This window comes from Littorina saxatilis, linkage group LG9, assembly GCF_037325665.1.
Source record: "Littorina saxatilis isolate snail1 linkage group LG9, US_GU_Lsax_2.0, whole genome shotgun sequence".
Classification (NCBI taxonomy): Eukaryota; Metazoa; Mollusca; class Gastropoda; order Littorinimorpha; family Littorinidae; genus Littorina; species Littorina saxatilis.
The window spans coordinates 4125000-4144363 of record NC_090253.1 but is presented as its reverse complement, the minus strand read 5'-3'; the positions used below and the strand labels follow the sequence as shown (position 1 = coordinate 4144363).

General features: G+C 43.6%; 1 protein-coding gene across 2 annotated transcripts; it reads right to left on the bottom strand.

Annotated features, from left to right (window-relative positions):
• Nucleotides 1–3687: 3687 nt before the first annotated feature.
• Nucleotides 3688–15977, bottom strand: LOC138975094 (uncharacterized). Of its 2 annotated transcripts, none has more exons than XM_070347741.1 (6): nt 15818–15977; nt 12578–12807; nt 11915–12062; nt 10593–10738; nt 4861–5040; nt 3688–4088 (listed from the first exon to the last, which is right to left on the bottom strand). In XM_070347741.1, exons 2-6 carry the CDS (start codon nt 12783–12785, stop codon nt 3907–3909), a joined length of 864 nt encoding a protein of 287 aa, XP_070203842.1. In that variant the 5' UTR covers nt 12786–12807; nt 15818–15977; the 3' UTR covers nt 3688–3906. The 2 variants fall into 2 exon arrangements, with proteins under 2 accessions (XP_070203842.1, XP_070203843.1); XM_070347742.1 differs by lacking the exon at nt 15818–15977 and adding an exon at nt 15695–15811.
• Between the last annotated feature and the right edge of the window lie 3387 nt (nt 15978–19364).

Below are 19364 nucleotides of genomic sequence, written 5' to 3'. Positions count from 1 at the left end.
CCTTTATTGTTAAATACAACGGACAGTGCAACCCCCATGTAAAGACCCCCTAATTTAAGACTTCTCCCTTTTTAAGACCTTGATCTTTTCAGATCTTCTGTTCATAACGTCTGTAAATTTACCCCCAGCAGGCCTGAAAGTGGCGATTATTTTACTTGCCATGGCGAGTAGAAACATGTAATTGGCAGGTAGAAATGTTCATCTACTCGCCAAATTCGAGTAAAGTTGCTGAAACAAATTGTTGGTTTGGCGAGTAAAGTTTGCAGCCTCTCTCCGGCTAGTCAATTTGCAGAATTACTAGCCAAAGGCGAGTACAAAATCTGTTTGGCTTTCAGGGCTGCCCATTTTAAGGCTACCCCCTTTTCAAGACCAGTGAGTTTCTCAAATTTGTTTGTCTTAAAAGGGGGGTTCCACTGTAATACAATGTAATGTTCACAAACATTTGCAATGAATAAACACAAAAAAAAGCTCCCCCCCCCCCCCCCCCCCCCCCATACTTAGCCATATATATCCTCCTTTCATTGTTCAATAAATGGCAGGAATGACATTTTTGGTTAGTCATTTTCCGCCTGAGAACAGGACACAACAGAATACAACAACACCTGCACAAAAAACTGCGAGCCGTGCCCTCCCCCATGTGTCCCTGTGGAGACGCAGAGCAGGATGCAGCCCACATCCTGCAGGACTGCAGAAATCTCCAGCCCCTGAGGAGAGAGATCTGGACCAGGCCGGTGCCCCTTCATGAGAAGCTGCATGGACCTGTGGAGGCTCTTCATAAGACCACCAGCTTCATTACCAGAGCTGGACTCCAAATTTAACATTGGCGAACGACAAGAAGAAGAAGACATTTTTGGTTGCCTTCACAAAATGTATATTGTTGATTAATTGTCACCTTGTTTTCCAGCTGCTGTGATTAATAATGAAAATTAATGAAAATTGATAATGCGTACTTTGACACCCATTCAGTTCTACTCCGCCCCAATCACATCATCAACAACAGCACCACTGATAACAACAATGTCAAAAACAACATATGTTGGCAGTCACACATATTGTCATTGCCATCAACATTTTAAACTTTTTTTTGGACTCAAATGATACTGAAACATTTCAGGCATGAACTTTATGGTAGAGAATCGTGAGATCATATATGAGACTGTGCCAAAAGGTCAGGTGTCATGTCTACTGTCCCGAATGACACACGATTGCTGACATTTCACCATTGCCAACAGAATAAACAAATAAGAAATAGGTAGAAAATGAATGTGAAAACTGACTTTAATTGTTGATCAGTATTTTCTATACCACTAACAAATAATCTACTTGCACATAGCTGTTTGGCAAATGTATGTTGCATGGGACACACTGACATGAAAGTGGAAGATGTTTTTCCCTCTAGAGAAACTACATATCAAGTTACACTTTTTGTGCTCTTCCATTCCAGTTGGCAATCAATTGTTAACGCATGTTATTAGAAAAAATAGAACGAAAACAGATTAGATAGAATGAAAAATGTACTGGTGATGTCATTTGGGACATACTGACATGAAAACGTCACCTTTTGGCACAGTCTCATATGCCTTTCTGTTACACGATAACATTTAATCTGTTGAGAGAAAAAAAAAATATTTCAAGGATTAGAGCAAAGTTGGCCCCAAATTTCCAGAGCAGATTGAAAATCAGTTGCGGCAAATAAAATGACGTTTTACACCCTCACAGTAGAGCCATATTAGGGACATATCTGAAGCTGCAAAAACACAGACACATTATTTACCACAGATCAGCCTTAAAGACCCACTTCGCCTCGTGAAAACAGTTTGTCTCACTGTCTCAGATCTGTTCAGGCTTTTACATGGGATAAGACCATCCCTCCACTTGGTCACATACCAACACTGAACAGCCTGGGTGTTACATGGTATAAGACCATCCCTCCACTTGGTCACATACCAACACTGAACAGCCTGGGTGTTACATGGGATAAGACCATCCCTCCACTTGGTCACATACCAACACTGAACAGCCTGGGTGTTACATGGGATAAGACCATCCCTCCACTTGGTCACATACCAACACTGAACAGCCTGGGTGTTACATGGGATAAGACCATCCCTCCACTTGGTCACATACCAACACTGAACAGCCTGGGTGTTACATGGGATAAGACCATCCCTCCACTTGGTCACATACCAACACTGAACAGCCTGGGTGTTACATGGGATAAGACCATCCTTCCACTTGGTCACATACCAACACTGAACAGCCTGGGTGTTACATGGGATAAGACCATCCCTCCACTTGGTCACATACCAACACTGAACAGCCTGGGTGTTACATGGTATAAGACCATCCCTCCACTTGGTCACATACCAACACTGAACAGCCTGGGTGTTACATGGGATAAGACCATCCCTCCACTTGGTCACATACCAACACTGAACAGCCTGGGTGTTACATGGGATAAGACCATCCCTCCACTTGGTCACATACCAACACTGAACAGCCTGGGTGTTACATGGGATAAGACCATCCCTCCACTTGGTCACATACCAACACTGAACAGCCTGGGTGTTACATGGGATAAGACCATCCCTCCACTTGGTCACATACCAACACTGAACAGCCTGGGTGTTACATGGGATAAGACCATCCTTCCACTTGGTCACATACCAACACTGAACAGCCTGGGTGTTACATGGGATAAGACCATCCCTCCACTTGGTCACATACCAACACTGAACAGCCTGAGTGTTACATGGGATAAGAACATCCCTCCACTTGGTCACATACCAACACTGAACAGCCTGGGTGTTACATGGGATAAGACCATCCCTCCACTTGGTCACATACCAACACTGAACAGCCTGGGTGTTACATGGGATAAGACCATCCCTCCACTTGGTCACATACCAACACTGAACAGCCTGGGTGTTACATGGTATAAGACCATCCCTCCACTTGGTCACATACCGACACTGAACAGCCTGGGTGTTACATGGGATAAGACCATCCCTCCACTTGGTCACATACCAACACTGAACAGCCTGGGTGTTACATGGGATAAGACCATCCCTCCACTTGGTCACATACCAACACTGAACAGTCTGGGTGTTACACGGGATAAGACCATCCCTCCACTTGGTCACATACCAACACTGAACACCCTGGGTGTTACACGGGATAAGACCATCCCTCCACTTGGTCACATACCAACACTGAACAGCCTGGGTGTTACATGGGATAAGACCATCCCTCCACTTGGTCACATACCAACACTGAACAGCCTGGGTGTTACATGGGATAAGACCATCCCTCCACTTGGTCACATACCAACACTGAACAGCGTGGGTGTTACATGGGATAAGACCATCCCTCCACTTGGTCACATACCAACACTGAACAGCCTGGGTGTTACACGGGATAAGACCATCCATCCACTTGGTCACATACCAACACTGAACAGCCTGGGTGTTACATGGAATAAGATCATCCCTCCACTTGGTCACATACCAACACTGAACAGCCTGGGTGTTACACGGGATAAGACCATCCCTCCACTTGATCACATACCCAACACTGAACAGCCTGGGTGTTACATGGGATAAGACCATCCCTCCACTTGGTCACATACCAGAAATGAACAGCCTGTCTGCTCTCTGTGCACAGTAGATTTATTTTTTTTTAAGAATTAATTTTATAAAAGGCACGGGTGCCTTTTTCAGAAATCAATTCATCAAAAAATGTCTAACTCACCACAGCAAGCAGTCAGGGTGTTGATTTTTGGTATGTGACCAAGTGAAGGGATTGTCTTATTCCGTATTAAAGCCGGAACAGATTTGAGACGGCGAGACAAACGGTTTTTACGAGGTAGAGTGGGGCTTTAACCAGCAACGCAGTCTCCGTGCGGTCTCAGTAGTACGCTGGTGCCAAACTCATGTTCTTCACCATATCTTGGATCTCATTCTCCATGCCGTAAAAGGTTTCGTCCACCTCTGTGTATCCCACAACCCCCATCTGCAGCAGGCGTTGTCCCCATTCCGGTTTCTGGGTGATTCCAAGCAACGCCTTGGTGATGCTGGACTTCAATTCAGCTGGGAAGAACAATGAAAAAAGAATGTGTAAGACGCCTAGCAACATGTGTCTCTTCCGAAGACATAACATTCCAATGGTATTTGTAGTGTAAACTCAGACCTCATAATAAAGAACACCTTGCCATGTCCCTTTTTGTATTCATTATACCTGGAGTTACAAGAAACACAAAACCACACACACAGTGAAATGATTAAATCTTGCGCACACACACACACACACGAGTAAGAGTAGATATCTAGGCATGGGTCATATAGCGACATGACCCAGTGAAGGCCTTTACACACACACACAACATCCCCCCCCCCACACACACACATCCTCACAACATCCGCCCCCCACTCACCCACACAACATCCCCCCACACACACACACCCACTCAACATCCCCCCACACACACCCACACAACATCCCCCCCACACACCCACAAGCATCCCCCCACACCCACACAACATCCCCCACACACACACCCACACAATATCCCCCCACACACACCCGCACATCCCCCCACACACACACACATCCCCCCACACACACATCCCCACACACACACACCCACACAACACCCCCCCCACACACACACACAACACCCCCCACACACACACGACATCCCCACACACACACAACATCCCCCCACACACACCCACACAACACCCCCCCCCCACACACACAACACCCCCCCACACACACAACATCCCCACACACACACACAACACCCCCCCACACACACCCACACAACACCCCCCTCATACACACACACACAACAACACTGACCTGATAACCTGTTGTTGAAGACAATGGGGTAGATGGGCATGGGTCCTAGCGACATGATCGTATGAAGTCGTTCCATCTTTTCCGGGTGTTCCATCTTGTAGCCGGATATTGTGTTGGAGTCGATTGCCGCCGCGTCTGCTCTGCCGTTGAGAATCAGCTGAATGGAGTTGAGATGTGAACCTGAAATGAACAAAGTCTGAATAGTCGTAAAGATGATAGAAGAAAAAATAGTATCAGCCTTCTTTCATATTCATGAACGTAAAATACCCTTTCACAGAGGTTGGTTCGTTGTTGATATTTCAAAAAATGTCTCGAGAACCAAGGGATTCAGGGATAAGATTTCGTATTGATTTATTCTCAGTTTTGTTCTCGACCACCTCTATAAACAAGAAGAGCAAACGCTCGATCGAGTCACTTTCGCAGTTCTGAATATTATATGAGGCATCAGATGGACAGGAAGAAATTGCTATTCACAACACAATGAGTCACGTTCACATAAAATTTGAGCCCGGTCACTTTTATAGTTTCCGAGAAAAGCCCAACGTTAAGTTGTGTGTTGCCGAACAGAAAAGGCTAGTTATCTCCCTTGTTTTTCTGATAACGTTCGTAAAAGGCTACAGATGTAAATACTTTGATGTAAAGAATAATCCTACAAAGTTTCAATCACATCCGATGAACTTTGTCAAAGATATAAAATGTCTAATTTTTCCTTTGACGCTGACCTGTGACCTTGAAAAAGGTCAAAGGTCAACGAAACCATCGTTAAAGTGTAGAGGTCATTGGAGGTCACGACTAAACAAAATATGAGCCCGATCGCTTTGATAGTTTCCGAGAAAAGTCCAACGTTAAGGTGGTGTCTACGGACGGCCGGCCGGACAGACTAACACTGACCAATTACATAGTCACTTTTTCTCAAGTGACTCAAAAATAGGATGAAAGTCGCTTGTTCATTTCAATGCTTGTTATTTTCTCAGGTGCCAGGAGAATGCAGTGTTTCACATCACTTCCAATTGGGAGTTTTTTACGTCAGGTTTTTCCAAAAAACGTCATGTTTTTTTTTTAGCTTGGGAGTAAAAAACCGTCATGAAAAATCATTTGGGAGTATAAAAACGTTCAAGAATTTCAGATGGAAGTATTGGGTTTCGATATTGAGCAGTGTAGAAAAAGTACATCGATGTACTTTCAGAAGCAAACCCTATTTTAGTCGCGCTCAGACTCGCCGCTCGCCGAGAGTCGACGGCCATGAACTGAAGAAGCTTCCCTAACAATGTGAAGGGGCAACAACCGAAATGCAATAACGAGTAGTTTCCCTTGACGCGTGCCATGTGCTTACGATCAAAATGGCGTCTAAAGGGAAAAAAAGAGAGAGAAAGGTGTGTGAGTGTGTGTGTGTATGTATGTGTGTATGTGTGCGAGCGCGCGCAAATACCAAGTCAAAACTCAACATTTAAAACAACCCCTTGATAGTTTTTAAAAAAATCAATTACAGCTGTGCATTCATGAAGGCTTTTTTTTATGTAGTATTAATTAATACTGCACCGCAGAAGAAACAAGAAGGGCAAAGCCCATACGACTCACATGCTTTACACATTTTTCCTACCAAAATACATGTGACCTTGACCCAAGGTCAAGGTCATCCAAGGTCATGCAACACAAAGCTGTTAATTCAAGACATAGGAAGTACAATGGTGCTTATTGGCTCTTTCTACCATGAGATATGGTCACTTTTAGTGGTTCACTACCTTATTTTGGTCACATTTCATAAGGGTCAAAGTGACCTTGACCTTGATCATATGTGACCGAATGTGTCTCATGATGAAAGCATAACATGTGCCCCACATAATTTTTAAGTTTGAAACAGTTATCTTCCATAGTTCAGGGTCAAGGTCACTTCAAAATATGTATACAATCCAACTTTGAAGAGCTCCTGTGGCCTTGACCTTGAAGCAAGGTAAACCAAACTGGTATCAAAAGATGGGGCTTACTTTGCCCTATATATCATATATAGGTGAGGTATTGAATCTCAAAAACTTCAGAGAAAATGGGAAAAATATGAAAAATAGCTGTTTTTTAGGCAACATTTATGGCCCCTGCGACCTTGACCTTGAAGCAAGGTCAAGATGCTATGTATGTTTTTTGGGGCCTTGTCATCATACACCATCTTGCCAAATTTGGTACTGATAGACTGAATAGTGTCCAAGAAATATCCAACGTTAAAGTTTTCCGGACGGACGGACGGACGTCCGGACGTCCAGACGGACGGACGGACGTCCGGACGTCCAGACGGACGGACGGACGGACGGACGGACGACTCGGGTGAGTACATAGACTCACTTTTGCTTCGCATGTGAGTCAAAAAACTCCTTAACATTTGGATTGGGAGTAAAAAAACTTCTTAACTTTTTGCTTGGGAGTAAAAAAACTTCATGTTTTTTTAGGTTGGGAAACACCGAGACTGGTTCGGAATAACTCTCACTTACTCTATTAGACATGTCGTATGCATTAAGAGCGCTTACTGCCCTTTCTCTATAAGAACTATTCACATTTGAGGTCTGTCACAAAAAAAGTAGAAGGATCCTTAAAACTTATTTACCAGAGGTACAAACTTCCTTCTCTGCTGCACAGATTTGTGGCTATCTCAGCATAATGTTCTACGCTGTCATTTAAATGTCCACCCCTGCTCCGCCCCACCTTGACCAAAATGAAAATCTCGTCGAAGGAAAGGAGGGTAAAGCCTTTTTTTCTCAGAAACATCAGCGACAATCATAACTTGCATTTTAATTATGTGATTGTAAAACGAAGCTAAAAGTTTACTGACACTAATAAGTCTTTTTAAGTGGTCATACGACACACATGTGACCGATACATTCCCCAGGAACTTAACAGACAATAAAGCCATAGAAGGGTTCTGTCCATTTTTCTCAGATTGCATCAGCCTTTTCTTTCCTCATATTGTCCCAGATCTACACATTTACAGTGGAACCCCCTTTCTAAGACCGCCTAATTTAAGATTGAATCTCTCCTTTTAAGACCTGGTTTTCTCAGATCATCTATTCATAATGTCTGTTAATTGACCTCCATTTTAAGACTCCGGCGGCCCCCTTTTAAGACCTGGTTTTCTCAGATCATCTATTCATAATGTCTGTTAATTGACCTCCATTTTAAGACTCCGGCGGCCCCCTTTTTAAGACCTGGTTTTCTCAGATCATCTATTCATAATGTCTGTTAATTGACCTCCATTTTAAGACTCCGGCGGCCCCCTTTTAAGACCTGGTTTTCTCAGATCATCTATTCATAATGTCTGTTAATTGACCTCCATTTTAAGACTCCGGCGGCCCCCTTTTAAAGACCTGGTTTTCTCAGATCATCTATTCATAATGTCTGTTAATTGACCTCCATTTTAAGACTCCGGCGGCCCCCTTTTAAAGACCTGGTTTTCTCAGATCATCTATTCATAATGTCTGTTAATTGACCTCCATTTTAAGACTCCGGTGGCCCCCTTTTTAAGACCTGGTTTTCTCAGATCATCTATTCATAATGTCTGTTAATTGACCTCCATTTTAAGACTCTGGTGGCCCCCTTTTTAAGACCTGGTTTTCTCAGATCATCTATTCATAATGTCTGTTAATTGACCTCCATTTTAAGACTCCGGTGGCCCCCTTTTAAAGACCCGGTTTTCTCAGATCATCTATTCATAATGTCTGTTAATTGACCTCCATTTTAAGACTCCAGCGGCCCCCTTTTAAAGACCTGGTTTTCTCAGATCATCTATTCATAATGTCTGTTAATTGACCTCCATTTTAAGACTCCAGCGGCCCCCTTTTAAAGACCTGGTTTTCTCAGATCATCTATTCATAATGTCTGTTAATTGACCTCCATTTTAAGACTCCGGCGGCCCCCTTTTAAAGACCTGGTTTTCTCAGATCATCTATTCATAATGTCTGTTAATTGACCTCCATTTTAAGACTCCGGCGGCCCCCTTTTAAAGACCTGGTTTTCTCAGATCATCTATTCATAATGTCTGTTAATTGACCTCCATTTTAAGACTCCGGCGGCCCCCTTTTTAAGACCTGGTTTTCTCAGATCATCTATTCATAATGTCTGTTAATTGACCTCCATTTTAAGACTCCGGCGGCCCCCTTTTTAAGACCTGGTTTTCTCAGATCATCTATTCATAATGTCTGTTAATTGACCTCCATTTTAAGACTCCGGTGGCCCCCTTTTTAAGACCTGGTTTTCTCAGATCATCTATTCATAATGTCTGTTAATTGACCTCCATTTTAAGACTCCGGCGGCCCCCTTTTTAAGACCTGGTTTTCTCAGATCATCTATTCATAATGTCTGTTAATTGACCTCCATTTTAAGACTCCGGCGGCCCCCTTTTTAAGACCTGGTTTTCTCAGATCATCTATTCATAATGTCTGTTAATTGACCTCCATTTTAAGACTCCGGCGGCCCCCTTTTTAAGACCTGGTTTTCTCAGATCATCTATTCATAATGTCTGTTAATTGACCTCCATTTTAAGACTCCGGCGGCCCCCTTTTAAAGACCTGGTTTTCTCAGATCATCTATTCATAATGTCTGTTAATTGACCTCCATTTTAAGACTCCGGCGGCCCCCTTTTAAAGACCTGGTTTTCTCAGATCATCTATTCATAATGTCTGTTAATTGACCTCCATTTTAAGACTCCGGCGGCCCCCTTTTTAAGACCTGGTTTTCTCAGATCATCTATTCATAATGTCTGTTAATTGACCTCCATTTTAAGACTCCGGCGGCCCCCTTTTTAAGACCTGGTTTTCTCAGATCATCTATTCATAATGTCTGTTAATTGACCTCCATTTTAAGACTCCGGTGGCCCCCTTTTTAAGACCTGGTTTTCTCAGATCATCTATTCATAATGTCTGTTAATTGACCTCCATTTTAAGACTCCGGCGGCCCCCTTTTTAAGACCTGGTTTTCTCAGATCATCTATTCATAATGTCTGTTAATTGACCTCCATTTTAAGACTCCGGCGGCCCCCTTTTAAAGACCTGGTTTTCTCAGATCATCTATTCATAATGTCTGTTAATTGACCTCCATTTTAAGACTCCGGCGGCCCCCTTTTTAAGACCTGGTTTTCTCAGATCATCTATTCATAATGTCGGTTAATTGACCTCCATTTTAAGACTCCGGCGGCCCCCTTTTTAAGACCTGGTTTTCTCAGATCATCTATTCATAATGTCTGTTAATTGACCTCCATTTTAAGACTCCGGTGGCCCCCTTTTTAAGACCTGGTTTTCTCAGATCATCTATTCATAATGTCTGTTAATTGACCTCCATTTTAAGACTCCGGCGGCCCCCTTTTTAAGACCTGGTTTTCTCAGATCATCTATTCATAATGTCTGTTAATTGACCTCCATTTTAAGACTCCGGCGGCCCCCTTTTAAAGACCTGGTTTTCTCAGATCATCTATTCATAATGTCTGTTAATTGACCTCCATTTTAAGACTCCGGCGGCCCCCTTTTAAAGACCTGGTTTTCTCAGATCATCTATTCATAATGTCTGTTAATTGACCTCCATTTTAAGACTCTGGCGGCCCCCTTTTTAAGACCTGGTTTTCTCAGATCATCTATTCATAATGTCTGTTAATTGACCTCCATTTTAAGACTCTGGCGGCCCCCTTTTAAAGACCTGGTTTTCTCAGATTTTTGGAGGTCTTAAAAGAGGGGTTCCACTGTGTGCACTGCACCCACCAGATTGAGTTGAACTTCCAAAGAAGTTGGCATCATAGCCATGTTTCTTCAGTTCTGCCATCATCACCAGATTTCCACTCAGAGAGATGTCGTCATTGTACGCCCATCGGCAGCCCTTTAGAGCATGGAAGTCCTTGAATCTGTCCCTGAATTGTGCACAACACAAAATCACATGTCATATATCATGTCATCAGATTTTTATTTAAGATATATATATATATCTTCTATTAAAAAGAATATGAATAAATGATTAAATCTATATCTTTATCAGAGCAAGACTTCTTGTAAATCCTTCACTGGTATACCAGCCCATAAACACTCTCTTCCTTTTTCTCCTTTTTTTTTTGGGGGGGGGGGGGGACGATTGGGGTAGGTGTAGGTAAGAGGGGGGAGAGGGGGGAGGAGAGGGTGGATGAAGGGGTTAGAGGGGGGAGGGGGAGGGAGGTATGGGTTATGGAAAGAGGAAGAGATTTCTGACATTCAAACATTCTCAACCCTAAATTCTGTGTGACATGGCAAAAATAATTCTTTAATTGAAAGAAATACAGTTAAACACCTCCCCTGCTATCTCAAAGTCTCTGGAACCGGAAAGGATTTTTTCTTAGTCATCTAGTCTGAAAAAAATAATATCCATTACAGTGGAACCCCCTTTTAGACCCCATTCCCCCTATTTATGACCCCATTCCCCCTATTTATGACCCCATTCCCCCTATTTATGACCCCATTCCCCCTATTTATGACCCCATTCCCCCTATTTATGACCCCATTCCCCCTATTTATGACCCCATTCCCCTTATTTATGACCCCATTCCCCCTATTTAGACCCCATTCCCCCTATTTATGACCCCATTCCCCTATTTGTGACCCCATTCCCCTTATTTATGACCCCATTCCCCCTATTTTAGACCCCATTCTCCCTCTTTATGACCCCATTCCCCATATTTATGACCCCATTCCCCCTATTTATGACCCCATTCCCCCTATTTTAGACCTCAACCCTTAAGACCTTGCTTTTCCAGATTGTCCGATCATAACCTCTGCAAATTAACCTCCATTTTAAGAATAAATAACCCAAGAAAGGTAAGTTGTTGGAACGTTTGTTATTGACAAAACAATACGTTACAATCACAAATATATCGACCCAACGGTTTTTTAAGTGCACAGACAAACAATTACAAAGAAGAAATTAGCTTGATGGAATTTTTGGCCGCTTGCTGGTAAACCACGACTATAGTCTCACTCCTTTTTAAGAACTGCTTTTCTCTGATTTTTGGAGGTCTTAAAAAGGGGTTCCACTGTAAAATTATTTCATTCACACTCACTTGTTGTCAGTGTGAACCATGAGATCAGAGAAGTACACAGGGCGGCCAGTTGCCATGGGATGAGAGTGCAAGGCAGCTGCAGGGCACAGTTCCATGAAAGCGTTCTTGTTCTGTTTCAGTCGTGAGTATGCTGTGCTGCACATGAAAGCTGAAACAGAGTGAAACATTAATAATTCAAGTAATGTTCAATGTCTGAAAAATATATTTCGCATTGGTCATATTTTGAATAAGGAATGTGCCATGACTGCTTGAAATTATAAGACCAACTGCATGCCATATTTAGAACACAAAATAACAGCTCTTCAGCTGAAACACAAGGTCCTGGAAAAAGAACATGTTTGAAAATAACTATTGGGTTTGTATGACTGTGAAACTCAGTGAATACTCTTGCCTCAATAAAACTTAAAGCAGGAGTATTCACAATTCATACAAACCTCCGAGTTATTTCGGGAGTTTTTCCATTACCAGACAACTCCAAACACTTCAAATTTCAACTGTACCAATATCACCATCATCATCACCGCAAAAGGGTTAACAATCATTATAACAACCAGACAATGCCAAACACTCCAAATTCCAACCGCACCCATATGAACATCGTCATGCAGCCGTAAGAGGGCCGGTCCACAAAAAAACCCAGACAACTCCAAATTTCAACCTTACCAATATCAACATCGTCAGCCGTAAAGGGGTCCACACGACCACAAGGCGGTCCACTCCATCGCGACTCGTAGATGAGGTATGCGTCCAAACCAGTTACACTTTCCAGGTAATCCCTGATGAGCTCAAACAAGCCCACCTGCACACCTGGCGACAGGTACGTCATGATGCGTAGCCTGCCACGTCTCGACTTCACGCCATCTGCTGACATGGCTGATTTAGGTCCACAAATTCTGAAACAGAGGATAAAGGGATTATTAAGGACACAGTCTGTCCTGTGTAAACGATTCGGCTCACCATCTCAGTTGTGAGGTCTGTACATGGGATAAGGCCATTCAATTCCTCCAGTTGTGAGGTCTGTACATGGAATAAGGCCATTCAATTCCTCCAGTTGTAAGGTTTGTATGGGATAAGGCCATTCAATTCCTCCAGTTGTGAGGTCTGTACATGGAATAAGGCCATTCAATTCCTCCAGTTGTGAGGTTTGTACATGGAATAAGGCCATTCAATTCCTCCAGTTGTGAGGTCTGTACATGGGCTAAGGCCATTCAATTCCTCCAGTTGTGAGGTCTGTACATGGGATAAGGCCATTCAATTCCTCCAGTTGTGAGGTCTGTACATGGAATAAGGCCATTCAATTCCTCCAGTTGTGAGGTTTGTACATGGAATAAGGCCATTCAATTCCTCCAGTTGTGAGGTCTGTAATAATAATAATAGTAATAATAATGCAAACTTTTATAGCGCTATTCTAGAAAAATATCTACTCTTAGCGCTTTACAATACATACATCGACAAGCATACTATACACGCACAGGCAAAGAAACCGACCAAACATAACCAACAAACTATACATGCACAGGCAAAGAAAGCGACCAAACATACAATACACGCACAGGCAAGATAACGACCAAACATAAACAAACATACTATGACCAAACATAACCAACATACTATACGCGCGCAGGCATGGGATAAGGCCATTCAATTCCTCCAGTTGTGAGGTCTGTACATGGGATAAGGCCATTCAATTCCTCCAGTTGTGAGGTTTGTACATGGAATAAGGCCATTCAATTCCTCCAGTTGTGAGGTTTGTACATGGAATAAGGCCATTCAATTCCTCCAGTTGTGAGGTTTGTACATGGAATAAGGCCATTCAATTCCTCCAGTTGTGAGGTTTGTACATGGAATAAATTGCCATTCAATTCCTCCAGTTGTGAGGTTTGTACATGGGATAAGGCCATTCAATTCCTCCAGTTGTGAGGTTTGTACATGGGATAAGGCCATTCAATTCCTCCAGTTGTGAGGTTTGTACATGGAATAAGGCCATTCAATTCCTCCAGTTGGGCACATACCCGGGAACAGACTACTTCCAATTCAGTAGGGGGGCGACTATCCTCAACACGGCGGGTTCCCAGGTGGCGGATAGGGGAACGGCTCTCAGATATGGGGGCCAGCTGCGAATATAGAATAAGCAGTCCCGTACCAACTAGCGATGTCTCTACCAGGACGGGGTGGGCTGGCAGATGGCACCAACTACCCTATAAATGCCCTACATGTCCGATGACGGTTACACCATGCGAGTAAGAGCTCTAGCCCCGGGGTGGGACCCCCGGTAAGAAATCCCCCATGTGTTCCCAGGGTTAGGTTTTTGAGCCAGGAACTAAGGGCGGGGTAACACTGAAAGAAACCTAAGCGCTGAAGTCGGAGGATCTGGGCCAACAGGCGCACCTTAACCAACCACAGATCCACGCAAATCGCAAAAATGAAATGTCGACAGTCCGAAATGCACGCGATGGCCGGTGCTCGCCCTGTAGAGGGCAGCACGTTTCGCCCTGCAGTCCGGACTGACGATTTAACAGCGAACGACAAGAAGAAGAAGGACACATACCAAATCTTAACAATGAGGATGCAGAGTGGAAATGTTCTTTTGAATTCATTTCTTAAAAGCCAGGGGTGTCAATTTGCAAAATGATTGATCAGGCCATCCCTCTACTTAGACACACACTAATTATAAAAGTACCCCTTTTCCCCGCTTTTGTGGTTTTACAAACCCAGAAACACTCTGTTCTCATTTCTCCTTTTTTTCCTGGGGGGGGGGGGGGGGGGGTACGGGGTGTTGAACAGCTCTTTACTATTATAATTTATATATACTGACTGTTTGAGGCAAGGCCCTTTGTAAAAACATGTTACTGGGTTGATTTATGACTAAATTAACTTATCAAGTGTTAAAATAAGTAAAGTCCTTGGTCTCTGTATACATTTGTATGCATCGTCCAGGATTCTAGTGAATTTCTAACTGTACACTGAATACACTTCCTGGATCCCACAATTAAGTGTTCAAGTCAAATTTCACAACTGATGGCAGCTAACATGTCAACATTAACATGGCCCCTATAGTGAGAGCCAGCTCAGTAAAGATGACATTTCATACATAAGTTCACCTCATCAGCTTTCTGTGTCTTTTATTGTTTTGTTTTGGGGGATGGGTTTTTTTCTGACCCAAATCTAAAAAAGCTCTCTCTCTCTCTCTCTCTCTCTCTCTCTCTCTCTCTCTCAGAAAGCTGAATCACCAAAACTTAGAAGTTCATTGTGATGGGGAGATCCGGGGAAAGGCCTATATAGAAACAATTTTGAAACTGAGAAACGGTATACATGTACAATGTACACATCATTGGGATGGCTAACTTTCCAGGTTTCCATCCCTAAGCTCTCTCTCTCTCTAAGAAAAATGCTGCTTCGACCGTTTTGCATGCCACCACACACATTTAAAACATTTGTATGCAAATCAGAAACAGTGCCTGCTTGACCTACAAATGTGTACCACAAGTAAATAATAATTATGCAGGTACTATATTCTTGCAACAAAATGTCTTTCCAAAAGGATGTTGGCAGAACACGGAAGAAAAATGTTTCAGGCGCCTGTGCTATTTTTTGACTTGTCAATCTTCTCAGTCACTGCCCGTCGCAGTTATATTGCATGTCGACAAACACACACAAACATGTACCTGCTACGTCGAACCCAAACGTAGCATTACATGTCCAAACCAACACGCAAGATACAACAAATATCACATGAAAGAGTGTTACACCTCCGCGAAATTTCCAGAAAAATATACAAACCTCGTCCAAGTCACCAAACAAAATGTCTTGCGGATGACAAGATTCGAGCTTCACATGACAAACACGCAGCGAATCCGGTATTTACAGTGCATTTCATTCGTGTTTCCGCAAGTTCTCACTTACCGACAGATCACGACAAATGTGGAGATTAGTGCGACAGGATGCAGAAAATCGCTGACGAACAGTGACGTTGACACTTCGGCAGTTAGAAAACCTTGAACTAGTGAGAGGAAAATCCCTTGTCGCAGCAAAAATGCTACGGTACGCAGTGCGGTGCCTTGTGGCGGTGCTGTAAAACACTTAGCTCCTTCCTGGGATTTATCCAGCCGGACGATCGAGGACAGCAATAGTTCGTAACGCACGGATCGGTGCTGACACAAGGTGTGTGTGTGTGTGTGCGCGCACACACACACACACACACACACACACACACACACACACACACACACACACCACTGTGACACAAGTTAATGATCGTTCATGACACGAAAGCTGATCGGTCGATTAACTGACCGACGGTACATGTGGCTGCTCATCCTGACCTCAGGTCAAAATGTGTTCGGCGGCTCATTCTCTCCCTGACAGGATGCCTTGAGTTTCCTTGTCTGGCAAGGAAACCTTTTCTTTATTTTTTATTATTTTTATTTTTTTTAACATATTTAGAGCTTTTTGTAATGTATTATTGATAAGCAGATTCGCGATCGTCGATAATGATTTTTCATGGTGTTTTGTAATTTTTAAATTACAAAGGAATTGATATGTAAGACAGTTTCAAGCGAGCTATTTTTCGCGGCTGTATTTACTGTGCCAAACAACTCTAAAAGTGTCACGTGATAATCACCGTTTGGTTTCGGCGCTCACCGTCTGGAGCAGACGATTTTTTCTGTAACCAGTAGACAGTGATGAAACCATATATTACGGTCTCCTTCCGGCAGCAGTCCCAAAATTTCGACTTGTTTTGACCTTAGAACGATGTCTTTATCATAACTGTAAAGAACAGAACGGAGATCACTGTCGAACGAGTCGGCCAATCTGCAATCATTTTCGTCTCGCGAACATTGATCTCAAATTTAGATCAGTGCTCGCGAAAAACATATGGGAGATAACTCTGTATTCATATTTTGATAGATTCGCGAAGGACTGTAGCGTCCGGTCAGAGAGATAACTGGCGATAGCCGTTGAGCGATGACTGATCAGAATGGTGGCCGCTGTTATTGCACGTGCCTTTGAGGAGGTCAGTGTCATCAGCCTTCTCTAACATGGTCATATACAAAATCCCATTTAAACATAGGGCAAGGAAGGGAAACACTGTTCATTGATTTCATTTGTGTAGAGTTTGTTGTTTGTTTTTGTTGTTGTTTGTGTTTGTTTGATGTTGTTTTTGTTGTTTTGTTTTTAAGTACACAGGGAGCAAATAAAAGCGAAACACCGGCTCTCAGGGTCAGTGACCTTCATTACCGGTGCACACGACACGCAAACAGCACGCCTGGTACACACGGTGGCACAACTGATCGGGCGATTAACGGTAGCCAAACACAGGCACGCAGCATTTCGCTGTGACAACAAAGCAGCGCAAATGTGACGAAAAGCTAGTTCTCACACTCCACTGAACCGACAGAAGTGTTCCACTTTTGAAAAAAATCTTTATACAAGTTTTGAAACCTGTGTGACATATTATATTTCTAATAGTACATAGTTCTACTGCCCAAATTAAAGTAGCACACTTAGTGGTCAAATGAACACGTGTGAACACTATGTGTAAGATGTGTGCCTCTTTTGTTTATAGAACTACTAGCAGTCAGGCCCGGCTTCGCCCGGGTGTTTCTGCTCTCCCCTCTCTCAGAACTTGAACCTCTCGAATCTTAGCCTATTCCACCGGCACGGTTGGCCTAGTGGTAAGGCGTCCGCCCCGTGATCGGGAGGTCGTGGGTTCGAACCCCGGCCCGGCGGGACATACCTAAGACTTTAAAATTGGCAATCTAGTGGCTGCTCCGCCTGGCGTCTGGCATTATGGGGTTAGTGCTAGGACTGGTTGGTCCGGTGTCAGAATAATGTGACTGGGTGAGACATGAAGCCTGTGCTGCGACTTCTGTCTTGTGTGTGGCGCACGTTATATGTCAAAGCAGCACCGCCCTGATATGGCCCTTCGTGGTCGGCTGGGCGTTAAGCAAACAAAAATCTTATTCCAATGTGGATAAGAAAAATGACAGTGTGAGCTCATACATTTGGATGTATAGGCAAGGCAAGTTTCTATTTGGTTAAACGTGTTTTTCGTGATTTGTTTACCCCTTCTCACACCCACTGTAGTTACCGTCTGATCAAAGCACGCATACCTCATGCGTGAGCGCGTCATACCTTTTTGAACAGGGGAGAGAAATCTGTAAATTCTCGTGATCTTTCACTGAGGCAAGGACCTATATTTAGAAACTGAGGCGATCGTTTCGTAAACATTATTCGCGATGATCTGGAAGGCAGGGAGGGGGAGCAGGGGGCAGGGTTAGTGTGTGTGTGTGGGGGGCCGGGGGGGGGGGGGGGGGGGGCGGGATGATAGCGGGCGGGTGGTAACCCTTGAGAATGACACGGTATACTGGTTTGATGAGAGTTACCTCCCTCCCGTGGGTGACAAACCATGACTTACCTCCCTTGCACTATACAGACTGTATTGATAGATGGGGAGGGTAATTATCCGAGGAAGGACTTGAAACAATGTCTGGAGAAACTAAAACCCAGGTGCACATTTGTGGGTCCAGGGCAGTGTGCATGCAAAATATCTTGTGCTTATCTTTTGCCATCTCTGAGGTATGGCGACCACAGACAGACAGACACACACACAGACAGACAGACACTCTCTTTTATTTATATGTAGCCTACTAGCAGTTAAGCCCGGCTTCGCCCGGGAGTAAGCGGAGCCCTGTATCAATTTAAGACGCTCGCTATCCCATTATCATTAGCTTTACCTCCTTTGTTTGGATACAAAAAAAGAGTTATCTCCCTTACCTTCTAGAAATTTCCGGAACTGTCCAGTTAATTTTTCTTTCTTCATTTCTTCCCCTCATAGGAGCAATAGCGAGTCTCTAATATCACTGGCATGATGTGCTTGCTACAGGTGAACAATAGGCACTGAACTGGTCTTGCACCATATAGGCTGTATTCAATAAATGGGAGGTCCATAATCTGAGAAAGGAAACAATGAATCAAGAAACTAAAACCCAGGTGCACATCTGCGGCACCGCCTAGGGAGTGTACGTGCAAACTATCTAATCTGAGAAAGGAAACAATGAATCAAGAAACTAAAACCCAGGTGCACATCTGCGGCACCTAGGGAGTGTACGTGCACACTATCTTGTTCCTGCCTCTTGCCATCTCAGAGGTATGGCGACCACAGAAAAAAAAGAGTTATCTCCCTTACCTTCTAGAAATTTCCGGAACTGTCCAGTTAATTTTTCATTCTTCATTTCTTCCCCTCATAGGAGCAATAGCAAGTCTCTAATATCACTGGCATGATGTGCTTGCTACAGGTGAACAGTTATCTCCCTTACCTTCTAGAAATTTCCGGAACTGTCCAGTTAATTTTTCATTCTTCATTTCTTCCCCTCATAGGAGCAATAGCGAGTCTCTAATATCACTGGCATGATGTGCTTGCTACAGGTGAACAGTAGGCACTGAACTG